Source organism: Melanerpes formicivorus, unplaced genomic scaffold (assembly GCF_026170545.1).
Source record: "Melanerpes formicivorus ecotype bairdi unplaced genomic scaffold, bMelFor1.0.p_v2 SCAF_7, whole genome shotgun sequence".
Taxonomy (NCBI): domain Eukaryota; kingdom Metazoa; phylum Chordata; class Aves; order Piciformes; family Picidae; genus Melanerpes; species Melanerpes formicivorus.
Window position 1 is genome coordinate 6,427,964 of NW_027142359.1, and position 14,743 is coordinate 6,442,706.

Here is a 14,743-nt window from a genome sequence, read left to right on the forward strand (position 1 = left end):
GCTATGGAAACGGGGGATGCCCAAAGCATGAGGGATTAAAGCTGGTTTCTGGATGAGGGCACAGATCCCACATCATTTCCCTGGGAAACTGATGGGAAGAGATGAAAAGGGGAGAGGAAAGGTTGGGAAGGCTGAGAATGGAACGGGAGTGATTTATCTCCGTGTTCAAATTGAATTCTAAAGCAGGAGGTCATTAAAGGAGAGTGTGAAATCTCTGTTTAATTAGGAACATGGGAGATTAATAAGCTGTTAGAGCTTTCCAAGTTCATTAGGCTGCTTTTGTTTCTGGATCTTCCCCGATCAGACAAGACAAGGCACGGAGCAGTTTTCCTTTCTGTTTCTAATCAGTTCCACTTTCAAGTCCTTGATGGTATGGGCTTACTTTACCAGTAACAGATGTGAAAGCTGCAGGGAAATGCCCAACAGATTCTGTTGGGACAATCTGCAGTGGATTTGTTTAATAACTTAGTTAGCTTAAGAAACAGAAGCCTTAAAAATCCTGCCTCTACCTGTAGATTGAAGATGATCTTTTACTTCCCTGTATTTTGCTGAAGCCTGCAAAGTGATTGTCCTTGTACAGCCCAGTAGTACTGGGTTCTACTTTGGGCACCTCACTTCAAGAAGGACCTTATGGGGCTGGGGCAGGTCCAGAGAAGGGTAAGGAAGCTAGTGAAGGGTCTGGAGAAAATGTCTGAGGGAGCTGGAGTTGTTCAGTCTGGAGAAAAGGAGACTGAAAGGAGACCTTTTGGCTCTCTGCAACTCCCTGACAGGAGGTTGGAGCCAAGTGGGGGTCAGTTTCCGCACCCAAGGAAAAAGTGATAGGATGAGAGGAAATGGTCTCAAGTTGCACCAGGGCATGTTTAGGTTGGACATTGGAAAAAACATGTTCACTGACATGACTCTCAAACATTAGAATGCCTGTCCCCTGGAGGCATTTAAAATACACAGAGATGTGGTGCTGAGTGACATAGTTCAGCAGCAGACTTGCCAGAGTCTAGTTGGAGAGGATGATCTTAGAAGTCTTTTCCAACCAAACCATCCTGCAGTTCTATGATTCCAGTGAGGTCTAAAAAAGGTCTCTCCTTTGTTTGTTGTGTGCAGGTGCTTTATCATGGAGGACAGAGGCTACCTTGTGGCACACCCAACCCTCATCGATCCCAAAGGACACGCACCTGTGGAGCAACAGCACATTACACACAAGGTCTGGCTCCTCTTTCCTGCTTTCTTACTGTCTTTACTGACTTCTGTAAGGACTGTAGAGAACCTGCTGTTGGTGTCTGATTTCAAAGGCATAAAATCCTGCTTTTTCCCACGTAGGAGCCTCTGGTAGCAAATGACATTCTGAACCATCCCAACTTCGTCAAGAAAAACCTCTGCAACAGCTTCAGTGACAGAACTGTTCAGCGGTTTTACAAATTTAATACCAGCTTAGTGGTAAGTCTGGGCTTCTCTTTTGTTTTGCTTTTGGGTGTACTTTGGTTGGGTTGGGTTTCTTTTGGTGGAAACGCAAGTCCTTGCCAGGATCAGCAGAGGAGGCTGGCAGCCAGCCTTCCGTGAGGATAGGCCTCCATTCACCCTCTCCAAACACAGAATCAGTGATCTGGATTGCACAAACTGTGCTCACACCAGGAGTCAGCTGACGTGCAAGGAATCATGAATGTGATTGCTGGGCAGCTCTGGCTGATGCCTGCAAAACCTCATCCAGCATCAAGAAAGTAAGAGCAGTACTCTGTTGTTATGCAAGGACTTCCCAGCAGGTTTTTTCTGCTTTGGATACTCTGACCTGACCTCTGCCTTCCAGCTCTGTCCTATGACAAGGGGTAGTAAAGGTCTCTAATTTTTATTAGGTGTCCAAATAAGTGCATTTACTGGTGAGTGTACGTGAGCATTCACAGAGGCATAGAATGGTTTTGGTTGGAAGAGACCTTTACGATTACAGAGTCCAACCATTAACCCATCACTGCCAGATCACCATTAAAGTACATCACTCAGCACCACCTCTCCACAGATTTTTAATCTCTCCAGGGACAGGGACTCCAGCATCCTGGAGTGGAGTTGCAGTGGATCACAGAGTGTCACTGTCAGACTGCAGGCTTTGGAGAGATGAATGTTCTTCTGTCCCCATGGGCTGTGTGTGAGCTTCCTCCTGCGCTCAGCTGCGTGGAGAGCTCTAAGCCAGGGGCTGTCATCTCTTGCTGTGCCATGAATGCAGCTGGCAGCACCACAGATTCACCCTTACATGATCACTACAGAATTATTCTCTGGGGGAAAAGCTGCTCTTTAAATGATACTTTTCAATTATTACTGGAAGGAGAAAGTGGGGAATAAGCATCAAAACCACTTGGAAGTTGTGTCAGAAGACACTGATTTCTGTCAGGTAGGCTTAAACATTTTCCCCGCACTGAAAATGCAAACCAGAAGGTGTCTTATATTGAAGGAAATTGTGTAGGACAGAGCAAAAACTTCAGACTGTGGCATGCAAATGGGAATGAGGAATGAGGCTGCCTGCCAAATAGATCACAGCTGTACAGGCCTGTGGGCTATTTCTTCATGTGCCAGGAAGGCTTCAACAAGTTGTGATGGTGGCTGCCCATCAGAGCAGAGCCTCTTTTGCAGGTCACTGATGGTTAAAGTGGTGGGGATGGGCCAGTGAGAGATGCAAAAGAGTGAGATCACAGAGTGATTTGGGTTGGAACGGACCTTAAAGATCATCTAGTTCCAAACCCCCTACCATGGGCAGGGACACCTTCTACTATACCAGGTTGCTCATAGTCCCATCCAACCCGGCTTTGAATACCTCCAGGCTTGGATCCTCCACAGCTTCTCCCAGCAACCTGTTCCAGTGCCTCAGCAACCTCATGGGGAAGAATTTCTTCCTAACATCTGATCTAAATCCAGCTTCTTACAGTTTGAAGCCATCACCCCTCATCCTGCCACTCCATGCCTTTGTTCAAAGTCCCTCTCCAGCTCCCCTGTAGCCCTCTTTCAAATGCTTGAAGGCTGCTAGATCTCTCCAGGGCCTCCCTTCTCCAGGCTGAGCAAGCCCTGTCCTCATGGGAAATCTGGTCTGCTGGCAGCTCAAGGCTGCTGCCACATCTCACAGTGCTGGCAAACTAAGCATGTTTTCTCCATGCTCCACATCTTTCCATCCAGTAGCAGCTTGAAAGCAAAACTCAACAGGTTGATGGACAATTTTATGTGTGAAGACAGCACTCTCGCATCCCTCCGCTCTGTAAGGCTTGCTTGGAAGGTGCAAAGTCTTCAGGTCCCTAGAAATGGGTTTCTTGCTGCACCACTTACATGACCTGTTCTTCCCTAGGGGGATCTGACAAACCTGGTGCATGGCAGTCACTGCTCCAAGTACCGGCTGACGAGGATCCCAGGCACCAACGCCTTTGTGGGCATTGTCAATGAGACCTGCGACTCGCTCGCCTTCTGTGCCTGCAGCATGGTTGACAGGCTCTGCCTCAACTGCCACAGGTGAGCAGCACACAAGGGACATGAACAGACTGCTCCAGGCATTTACTTCTCCCTCCTTCTTGGTCTGGGCAGTGGAAAAAGTGTCCAGAGAAGTTGTGGATGCCTCATCCCTGGAAATGTTTAAGGCCAGGCTGGATGAGGGCTTGAGCAACCTGATCTATTGGGAGGTGTCCTTGCCTGTGGCAGGGCAGTTTGAACTAGATGATCTTTAATGTCCCTTCCAACTCAAACCATTCTGTGATTCTAGGATTCAAGGTTTATCAAAACATGTGAAACGAAATGAAAACATGCAGTGCAAAGCCCAAGTGAAAAGAAAATAGTTATTTTACTTGTGCTATTTGGAAAAAGCATGGTGACTTAGCATATCATGGAATCACAGACTGGTTGGGGTGAGAAAGGACCTTCCAAGGTCCTCTAGTCCAACCCCCTGCAGTCAGCAGAGACATCTGCAGCTAGAGCAGCTTGCTCAGAGCCCCAGCCAACCTGATCTGCATTGGTTCCAGAGATGCAGCATCTCCCACCTCACTGGGCAGCCTGTGACAGTGTCTCACCACCCTCAGGGCAGGAGTACAAAGGGGCAGAATCCCCTTCTGCTCCTGCTGCCCATGCTGCTGGGGATCAGCCCAAGACAGGGCTGGCTCTGGGCTGGCAGTGCATGGTGCTAGCTCATCTCCAGCTTCTCACCTACCAGCACCTCAACTCCTTCACAGGGCTTCTCTCCAGCCCTTCATCCCTCAGCCTGGATTGATGCTGGGGATTGCCCCAGCCCAGGTGCAGGACCTAGAACAAACATAACAATCTTTTGCCATACTGTCCAAAAACACAGGGTAGTTTGTTTTTGACATGGTTGAGTAGGTAAAGATCTTCTCAGACCCTGCTTCTTGGACAGTTACTATGGATCGTTCCCTGTGTTGTGGCATAAGACCCACAAGTTTATAATGGACCGATGCAGCTTTTCATTGAGGGGATCCTGGTGCTTACAAATTTTCCCCACACCAGGATCATTACATGTTTGTTGCAGTGGTAAGAACAGCCCTGCATCTAGATCTGAGACTTGTCCAGGATTATCTGCTTTTGACACTTCAGGGTGTGGATGACAGATCAGGGAGGATCCATTGTCCTCAGTCCTAGGGCAGAATAGAGCAATCCCTGTGCTCCTGGGGGAAGAAGAAGGGTTACTGAAGAGCCTTCTCTGTGGTGAACAGAGCTGCACTATGGGGTTAAAGTCGTGGTGCAACATCTGATGCATTTTTCTGTGTGTTTTCCGCCCCTGAAGAATGGAGCAGAACGAATGTGAGTGTCCTTGCGAGTGCCCTCTGGAGGTAAACGAATGCACCGGCAACCTCACCAACGCCGAGAGCAGGTGAGAGCCTCAGACTCACAGCCCGAGATGGGTTGGAAGGGATCCAAAAGCTCATCTAGTCCCACCCCCCTGCCATGGCCAGGGATACCTTACACTAGACGAGGTTGCTCAAGGCCTCATCCAACCAGGCCTTGAACACCTCCATCTCCAGGGAAGAGGGCATCCACAACCGCCCTGGGCAACCTGTTCTAGTGTCTCACCACCCCCACTGTAAAGAATTTCTTCCTAACCTCCAGTCTAAATCTCCCCTCCTCAGTTTTAAGTCCGTTCCCTATCACTACAAGCCCCTGTAAAAAGTTCCTCCCCAGTGATCCTGTAGCCCCCTTACAGTACTATAGATCTCTAATAAGGTCTCCCCTGAGCCTTCTCCAGGCTGAACAGTCCCAACTCTCTCAGCCTGTCCCCATAGGGAAGGTGCTCCAGCCCTTTCATCATCTTTGTGGCTTCCTCTGGACCTGCTCCAGCAGTTGGATGTTTTTCACTGATTGTGGTTTGACTGGTTTTTTTAATAGAAGTCTTTCCTTTTTGCCCCAATACAGGAACCCAAGCTGTGAAGTTCATCAGGAGCCAATGACCTTCACAGCCATCGACCCAAGCCTACAGGATGCTCTGCCGCAGTGTATTAACACTCAGTGCAACCAGAGGACAGAGAGTGGGTAAGTGGCCCTCTCAGAACAGATTCTGTAAATAATTAAGGGAAAACAGCTCTTCAGGACCCCTTCTAAAGAACAAAAGAGAAGAAAGCAGAAGTGTGATGCCATGCTCTTAGATTTTTAGGTACTTAGATTTAGATACTTTTTCACATCCTGTAGCACACACCAATGATGGCATCATGCTGCAGTGCAGAAACAGGAGACCTCAGCATTCCAGTCTGAGTCACATAACACCATGGCTCTCTTGTCATACTCTGTGACTGAGGACTGAGGTGGGAGATTGTAGCAAGGTGAGGATTTGTCTGTTCTCCCAAGGAACAAGTGATAGGACACAAGGAAAAAGCCTGAAGTTATGCCAGGAGAGGCTTAGGTTAGACGTGAAGAACAATTTTTTCCCCAAAAGACTTGTGAAGCCCTGGACCCAGAGTCCCCCTCCCTGTAGGGACTGAAAAGCTGTCTAGATATGGTGCTGATGGACAGGGTTTACTGGTGACCTGGCAGTGCTGGGTTAATGGTTGGACTTGATGATCTTTAAGGTCTTTTCCAACCGGACTGATTCTATCATTCTATAAGTGGAAGATTTGCTGTTGGAAAGACCATGAACTCTTCCTCCTAGCACATTGGATAGTGCTGTTGTGTTTGTGTGCCTTGTGGAGGAACATGTGGACTGAAGTGTTCGCAGAAAGCAGGCAGGACTTCTGTGGTGGTAGCTTTAGGGATGGTAGTTCCCTGTCAGCTTCCAGGGTCCTGCTTCTCTGTTCTACTCCTGGCATTACATATTAAAACGTGAGGCTTGTTTTTAGTCAGTTACAAGCAGTCTTCCAGGAACTGCTCCAAACAGACTTCAAATCCTTTCTTCCATCTTCCCGAGAACTGCAGAAAAAGGGTGGGACGCCTGTAGTCTGAGTTCACCATGCTGAGAAATGTCTCATTGAAGGAGGAGTAGGAACTGTCAGAGGAGTTACAAATAGGAAGTTCTGTCTTTGCTTAGGCTGAGTGATGAAGCAAGGCAGCCTGGGAAGATGCACGTTGAAAGTGCAGCTTCTCTGTGTAACTTCCCCTGTCGCAGCTGAGCATTCAAATGGGAGCTTTTGTGTCCAAACGCTACTTGAGTGAGGGCTTACAGATGATTTTTGGTTTCGTGTATCTCATGATTCTAAACCAGATTGAGCCAAATGAGAAATGTTGACCTTGAATGTGAATACTATCTCCTTTGGTTTTAATTTTCAGGGATTGCTTTGGTGTGTTGGACTGTGAGTGGTGCATGGTGGACAGTGATGGGAAGACCCATCTGGATAAGTCCTATTGTGCACCTCAGAAGGAGTGCTTTGGTGGCATTGTGGGAGCAAAGAGCCCATATGTGGATGACTTGGGAGCAATAGGTAAGTCCACCAGTGCAGTACAGATGCTGTGTGGAGCCGCTTGTGTTTAGCAGTCTGCTGTTTCCATGTTAGAGTGTGCTTCACATCACTTCTGACACTCATGCTAGTGGTAAATTATTAGCAAAAGTGATCAAGCAGTAAAAAAATAGCATCAGGCTACACATTCCTGTCCTTGGGATGGACCCCCTCTGAATTTATTCTCCTCTCTAAAGTATGTGCACTGAAGCACCTTGAAAGCCCTCAAGATCATCTCCCATCTTCAGAGGTGTTCATTTAAAGGTTTCTGCAGAGCATTTATAGATTGTTTTTTTCTCTCTCTGCTGTTTTGTTCCTTTTGCTTTAGGAGATGAGGTGATCACTCTGAACATGATCAAAAGCGCACCAGTTGGCCCAGTGGCTGGAGGCATTATGGGCTGCATTATGGTGCTTGTCCTGGCCGTATATGCATATCGCCACCAGATCCATCGGAGGAGTCACCAGCACATGTCACCTTTGGCTGCTCAGGGTGAGCTGAGAACTCTTGGGACAGAAATAGTAGGAAAAAAACCTAACAAAACAAAATCACAACAAAACAAAAATAAAAACAATAACAAACCCCAAACAACCAAAACACAAACCCAACCCAAAATAAATCCAAACCCTCTTCTCTTGGTTTCATTGGGATATGTCACCCCATTTTATATCCTTTTTGCTCGCCCTGAGGAAGATCAGTTCTCAACCAGGGTTCTTGTGTCCTACTGCCCTCTCCTGGGTGCAGCCAGACCTGCTGTTGCTCAAGGAGAGTGCCCAAAAACCTGTAATGTGCAGAGCTTGTCAGGAAGCTGAAGTTAGGTTCTTTTTAGTGCTAAATCAGTAAGTCCAGCTTCACAGCTTTCTGGACCTTGTCATGGGATATCTATACATAGATTGATGAGACCACTGAAATCTGAAAGACAAAACTGTGTCTGGGGGAAAGGATTTTGGTAGAAAGATACAAGGAAGTGTGCTCAGGGCTAATTACCTTCACATTTGATTATACCCCAGCTCCATTTGGAAGGAATTGAATTGATTCAAAACTCTAAAGCCTGTTCCTCCCAGGGGGAGGTGGGTGCATCATCTTCTTGCTATCCCCAGCCTTGACTCTCTTGGAGAAGGAGCACAGCAAGCCCAGACAGCCTCTCCATTCCCAGGCTGACAGCCATTAGTAAGGTGCTCCATGATTCTTCTCTTTAACAGTTGCATTTTTCTGTTTGTAATGGTGTGTAGAAATGTCAGTGCGCATGTCGAACCTGGAAAATGATAGGGACGAGAGAGACGATGACAGCCATGAAGACAGGGGAATCAGTAAGTACCAAATCACGTTGCTGTAAAAAAAGAAAAGTTAGCTTTAAACCAGCCATTGCTTTTTCTGATAGAATTAAAGTTATGTGAAGAAGCCCTGTGCTGATGAGCGAAGAAAATGAGTGGCTTAACCTAAGCTGGAACTTCCAGTTACGCCTTTGGTGCACCTTTAATCTCATGCTAAAAAATGACTCCGTTACTAATCTCGATTATGTGTGAAAAGGGGTAGTCCCTTACACCCGCCCCATCATGACCACTTCCAGAAATACCTCAAATCAACTTGAAAATTGCACTTGTCACAGTACAAGGTGAGGAAAGCTCCTGCTTTTGTTCAGCCTTGGAAAGCAGAGGCTATGTCTGATATGGATGGTCAACAAAATGTCAGTAAATTGTATTTGGGTTGAGTTGGGATGTTTGTACTTCTTTAGCTTGTGTGTGGTATTGGTGTGGTGTCAGATGAGCACCTGAACTCTGGGAAAGTTCCAGAGTCAGACCACATCCATGTCTCTGGGCCCTCATTAAAGCAACTCAAACAACACCTAAGATTTGAAACTGTGTCAACACTCAAAGATTGCAAACTAAGTGCATCTGAGTTTCATGGCTTGCATCTACTGCTTCTCTGAGTCCTTTCTAGCTTCATTTTGAGTTGGCTTTCAGTGCTGCCACAGGTTCTGCAGCATTGGCACAGCAGTTCTCTAACTTCTATTGATCCAAGCAGGTGAGGTGAGTGAGTTCAACAGGATTCTGATCTGTTCCACATTTAAACAACCATCTATTGACTCCTCTGTCATTGGGCAGTTGCCTTAAAATAAGTGGTATTGTAGAAAAAGTAGTTTGCAGGAAGACTGTTGCCTTGTGCCTGATTTGTCCCGTGGAGCACTTTGTTGTGAACCAGTTGTGTTTCTCTCTGTCTGCAGTCAGCAACACTCGGTTCATAGCAGCGGTGATAGAGCGGCACGCCCACAGCCCCGAGCGCAGACGCCGCTACTGGGGGCGATCGGGGACGGAGAGCGACCACGGTAAGACCTTCGGTCACTGCCCTGGCCCTGGGTTAATGATTGTGCTCACTGGGCTTCCTTCAGGTGTCTGGCATGTTGGAGATGAGACTGACAAAACCAAACCAAAAACCTTTGCTCCTTATTGCTTCACAGCAGAGTAGTTTTGACACTCTCAGGCAGATGATACTGTCCAAGGAGGAGCTGCTTTTGTCAGGGTGGTAGCACAGCAGCAGCCCAATGCTGTGCTGTCCCTCTCTGATAAGGGTTCTGCCAGCTTCACGGGGTAGCCACAGTCCTGACCAACAGAATCACTGAATCATAGAATCATCCTGGTTGCAAGAGACCTTTAAGATGATTGAGTCCAACTGTTAACCCAGCACTGCCAGGTCACCACTAAACCATGGCCCTCAGCACCAACATCTACATGGCTTTGAAACTTCTCCAGGGATGGGGACTCCACCATTGCCCTGGGCAGCTTGGGCCAGGGCTTGACAACCCTTTTGGGAAAGGAATTGTTCCTCATATCCAACATAAACCTCCCCTGATGCAACTTGAGGCTGTTTCTGTTGTCTTAGTGCTTGTTCCCTTGGAGAAGAGACCAACACCCACCTTGCCCCAACCTTGTTTCAGGGAGTTGTAGAGAGCCAGAAGGTGTCTCCTCAGCCTCCTTTTCTCCAGGCAGAACAACCCCAGGTCCCTCAGCTGCTCCTTAACAGACATGTTCTCCAGATCCTTCACCAGCTTCATCGCTCTTCTCTGGACATGGTCCAGCACTTCAATGTCCTTTTTTGAGTGAGGGGCCCAGAACTAAACCCAGGAGTCAGGGTGCAGCATCAGCAGTACTGTACTGGGGTACAGTGGGACAGTCATTTCCCTGGTCCTGCTGGCCATACTATTGCTGATTTCAGGCCAGGATGCCGTTGGACTTCTTGGCTGCTTGGGCTCACTCTGGCTTATACTCAGACTGCTATCAACTAATACTGATAGAGACCTATGTGTCGGGTGCCTCCTGACCGTTTCTGCAGCACCTTCAGTCCATAGTGTCACCACAGAGGATGCTTCACATCACCTTTAAGCGAATAACTGTTAGGATAGGATAGGACAGGACAGGACCAGGTTGGAAGAGACTTTCGAGATCATCAAGTCCAACCCAACGGTCAGCATTACCTGTGTCCGTGTGTTGCAGTGAAGAGTATCTGTCCATGCTTGGTTGCCACACACCGTCTAGCCCTGTTTGAGGTCAGCGAATTTGGAGACATCTCTCAAGCTCTGAGACTAAGTCTTCTTAAATCTCAGAAGCTGTTGGGAGGGTGTAATGCTGTGGAGTCATGAGGAGACTTAATAGCAATTAGGAGGACGGTTAGACAAGGCACTCAGCCCCAGATGTCAGCTCTAGTGGGTGCTGCTATGGCTGAGTGCTGTTACAGCAGGGCTGCTCAATTAGTAAGGCAGTGATTGCACTGAGGGAATTGCTGAGGGACAGGAAATCTGAAGGCCAAAGCCTTGGAACATGGGTAAGCAGATGTCTGAGGGACAATCTTGCTCTAGGAGGAATTACCCTGGATTTGGGGCCAGATTACCTGTGCTGAGGCAGATTTGCTAGACTAAAGCTCCTTTTGCTCCATTTCTTGTTATCCTGATGAATCTTTCCCATCTCTCTGGTCAGCATGCCAGGGTTAGCAGGGTAACTGGTTCCCTACTTCTGAAACTGGAGCTTCTATTTTTAGTTTCTGTAATTCCATCTTCCAAGGGCTGTTTGTTCGTCTTCCACAATTCCTCTCTGCCAGCAACTAAGCACGGGAAATTAGAACCAGCGTTGGGTGCTGCTGTTTTTCACATGCTTCTTTTGGGTGTCTCAAGCAGCAGAAAACCTGGCTGAGATGCTTAGAAGCTCCAGCAGTTTTCCAGCTCTTAGCCAAAGCTTTCAGAGAAGGATTATTTGTCTAATTAAAGCAAATCTTTCTCATTTCAGCTTTTGGGGGTTTGCATTTGGAAATGCTGAGGTAGTTTGTATTGCAGTCTGGTTTTGAGTGGTAAACACAAATCTCAGTCACCGTTGTAGCACCTGCTTCAAAAGAAAGGGAGAGAAAATCTTCACAGGACCTGCTAGGGGACAGCTTCCTCACTGGGAAAGCACAATCTTCACTTGCAAGGGTTGGATGGATTTCTGGTGACGTAACTTCCTTAGGATATCCTGGTGGATGCAATGTCTCATTACACCTAGAGACAGCTGAATTGGGATTTTTAAATTCTCAGACTCCAGGAGCAGATAGTTTAGCCAGAGGAGAGCCTCGAGCTAATTGCAGTCTGTGTGTGTTTGTCTGGAAGTATCAGTACTGTTTGGCTTTATGGAGAGCTCACCAGCATTGAAACATGCACTTGGGCTTTGCAAGTAGACCTTCCTGGGTGCCCTTTTCCTTTGGAAAATACATCACTGGTATTCTACAAGAGGATATGACGAACTGTTGCTTCCAGGTTCAAGAGCTGGCCATCCTACCTTGGAAAGAACTTAGGGTCTTGTGAAGAGCAGCTGAGGGAACTGGGGTTGTTCAACCTGGAGAAGAGGGGAGACCACCTGGCTCTCTACAACTCCCTGAAAGGAGGTTGGAGCCAGATGGGGGTTGTTCACTTCTCCTAAGGAATAAGTAACATGGAAAGAGCCTCAGTTTCTGAAGGGACCTACAAGAAGGCTGGGGAGGGACTGTTTAAAAAGGGTTGTAGTGATAGGACAAGGGCAATGGTTTGAAACTGGAGCAGGATAGATTTAGGTTGGACATTAGTTCCTCACAATGAGGATAGTGAAATATTGGAACAGGTTGCCTAGAGATCTGGTTGAGGCTTATCCCTGGACATATTCAAACCCAAACTTGATGTGGCCATGGACAACCTGATCTGATTGGAGGTGTCCCTGCTGACTGCAGGGATGTTGGACAAGATGACCTTTAGGGTCCCTCCCAACCTGATGCAATCTGTGAATCTGATTTCTCTTCCAGGCTACAGCACCATGAGTCCTCAGGAAGACAGCGAAAACCCTCCTTGTAATAATGACCCATTATCAGCTGGGGTTGATGTTGGGAACCACGATGAAGACCTGGACCTGGACACCCCACCTCAGACCGCTGCTCTGCTGAGTCACAAGTTTCACCACTACCGGTTGCACCACCCAACCCTTCACCACAGCCACCACTTACAGGCTGCAGTCACAGTACACACTGTGGATGCAGAGTGCTAATGGACAAGGAGAAGAGAAACCTATGTTGTGAGCAATGATCCGTGCAGCAACAGGCAGCTTTGGTTTGGTGCTTCTCACCAGGAATGACGTATCTGACTTCCTGAGTAAACTGTTAGGCACAAAAAGCCTTCCATTTCTAGAAAGGTAAGGTTGGCTCTGAGATGGAAGGGAAACATCCTTAATGGATGGACCTGCCATAACATGGAATGAAATGGAGCAGGAGGCACATTAGACCTCCAGAAACAGGGACGCAAGTTTATACAGCAGCTGAAGCTTTGGCAGCCCTCTTATGCTGAGCCAGGAGGAGAGAGCAAGCTTGAAAGAGCCAGAGATGATTTGGTTTCCTTAACTGGAAGAGCAGAAATCTGTGCTGCTGAAGACTTAAAAAGTGCCAGATGGAGGCGGGGAGGGGGGACAAGGCTGCTGGCTTCTCTGCCGTTTGTTCTGCACGTAGAAAGTTCTCCACTCCCATGATTGTTGTGTGCAGCCCGGGACAATGCATCTCCAGATTTTTAAGTAAAGGATTATTTTTCTACTATTTATTGAACTCAAAACTTTGGGGAGGGAGGGAGGGAGGGGAGAAAACATGTTAGTGATTCTCAACAGCTACCACAATGTATTCTGTGCTGGTGAAGTGGTTCTTCTGAGGAAGACATCTGTTTCTTATTAGCTGAGCTTCATCCACTGCCCTGCTCTGCAAAAGGGAAAATGAAGAAGCCGTTCCTGCCGTGTTTACGTTCTGAGTGCTTTCTTTGCCACAATGGTTTTCTATAAATATCACAACCTGATTTAGAGGACAGGATCTTCCTCCTCTTGCAGAGGGGAAAGCCTGTGCTCTCTTACTAAAACCCTGAGAATTCAGCCCATCAACCTCTCCCATCTTTACCTCTTTGATCATCCTTCAAGGTTTCCTGTGTGGAAGTAATCAGGAATTTATTTAGCCTTAGCTAGCAGACGATTCCAAGTGAAATCTGTACCATTCTTCTGTTTCCTTTGGACATTCTCATGGTCAGACATAGGGATAAACGAGGGCTCTCTAAACCTTGGGTTACTGTGGAAGAGAGCTTCTTGAAATCGTAATTCTAAGCTGCTGCTGCTGTTTGTCTGGAAGTTAACATGGCTTTGGGAATGCCACCCAAGTTTAACCACCCTGTCTGCCACATCCTGATTGCAAATTAGTTTTCAATCACAGTGTTGGAGTTTAGATTCACTTTTTTTTTGGTGATTACTACACTATCAAAACCCTCCTTGCACTGTGGGAATGATAAGCATCCTTTTATATGCTGGGTTTGTTTTTAAAAACAAACAACAGAAAATTCACTTGTTTTAATTAATATGGTACTTAATGCTGTATTCTGTACAAAAATGAGTTTGAAACAGTACGGTAAAATATGTGTGATACCAGGATACCCCTTTATACTATGTATAAAAATCCAATCTCTTAGTGAAATAAACTGTATATAACATAGAGCTCTGTGGAGAACTGGCAAGGTGGAACTTACTGTCCTTGATGAAGGGCTGGACAACCTTAGCCAATCAAGAGTGGTGGCTCCTCAGGGCTCAGTATTTGGGCCAGTTCTCTTTAACAACTTTATCAGTGATCTGGAGTGCACCCTCAGTGAGCTTGCAGGTGAAACTAAATTGGGTGGGAGTGTTGATCTGCTGGATGCTCCGCAAAGAGATCTGGCCAGGTTGGCTGGATGGGTTGAGATCAGTTGTATGAAGTGTACAAAAGCCAAGTGCTGGGTGCTACACTTGTGTCACAACAACCCCATGAACGCTCCAGGCTGGGGGAAGAGTGGCTGAAAAAAGGACCTGGGGGTGTTGATGACAAGACAGCTGAAAATGAGGCACTGTGCTGCCCAGGTGGCCAAGAAGGCCAACAGAACCCTGGCCTGTATCAGTAATAGTGTGGCCAGCAGGAGTATGGAAGTGGTTGGTCTGAGCACTGTTGAGGCCAAACCTGAAATACTGGGTTCAGTTTTGGGCCCCTCACTCCAAGAACGACACTGAGGTGCTGGAGTGTTTCCAGAGAAAGGGGAAAATGCTGGTTCTCCAGCTGGGGAGAATAGGGCTGGTGAGGAGCAGCTGAGGGAACTGGGGTTGTTCAGCCTGGAGAAAGGAGCCTGAGAGGAGACCTCAGTGCTCTACAGCTACCTAAAAGGAAGTTGGAGTGAGGTGAGGTCTATTCTTCCTATTATGAGGCAGTAGAGAGGAACTGGCCTGAAATTGTGCCAGGGGAGGTTCAGGTTGGATATTAGGAACAATTTCTTTCCTGCATGAGTGGTCAGGCATTGGAACAGGCTGCCCCCAGA

General features: G+C 47.3%; 1 protein-coding gene across 2 annotated transcripts in view; it reads left to right on the top strand.

Moving 5' to 3' along the window:
* The window catches only part of CACHD1 (cache domain containing 1), a 127,517-nt gene extending 113,606 nt beyond the window's left edge, over nucleotides 1-13,911 (top strand). The window contains exons 18-27 of one of the 2 annotated variants that reach the window (XM_068140813.1): nucleotides 1,102-1,201; nucleotides 1,318-1,434; nucleotides 3,320-3,480; nucleotides 4,757-4,843; nucleotides 5,383-5,499; nucleotides 6,727-6,878; nucleotides 7,222-7,383; nucleotides 8,124-8,201; nucleotides 9,116-9,217; nucleotides 12,190-13,911. In XM_068140813.1, coding sequence (XP_067996914.1) covers nucleotides 1,102-1,201; nucleotides 1,318-1,434; nucleotides 3,320-3,480; nucleotides 4,757-4,843; nucleotides 5,383-5,499; nucleotides 6,727-6,878; nucleotides 7,222-7,383; nucleotides 8,124-8,201; nucleotides 9,116-9,217; nucleotides 12,190-12,428 — 1,315 coding nt within the window. In that variant the 3' untranslated portion in view covers nucleotides 12,429-13,911. The remainder of the gene's footprint in view (nucleotides 1-1,101; nucleotides 1,202-1,317; nucleotides 1,435-3,319; nucleotides 3,481-4,756; nucleotides 4,844-5,382; nucleotides 5,500-6,726; nucleotides 6,879-7,221; nucleotides 7,384-8,123; nucleotides 8,202-9,115; nucleotides 9,218-12,189) is intronic. The other variant, XM_068140814.1, reaches the window with a different exon arrangement.
* The last annotated feature ends 832 nt before the right edge of the window (nucleotides 13,912-14,743 follow it).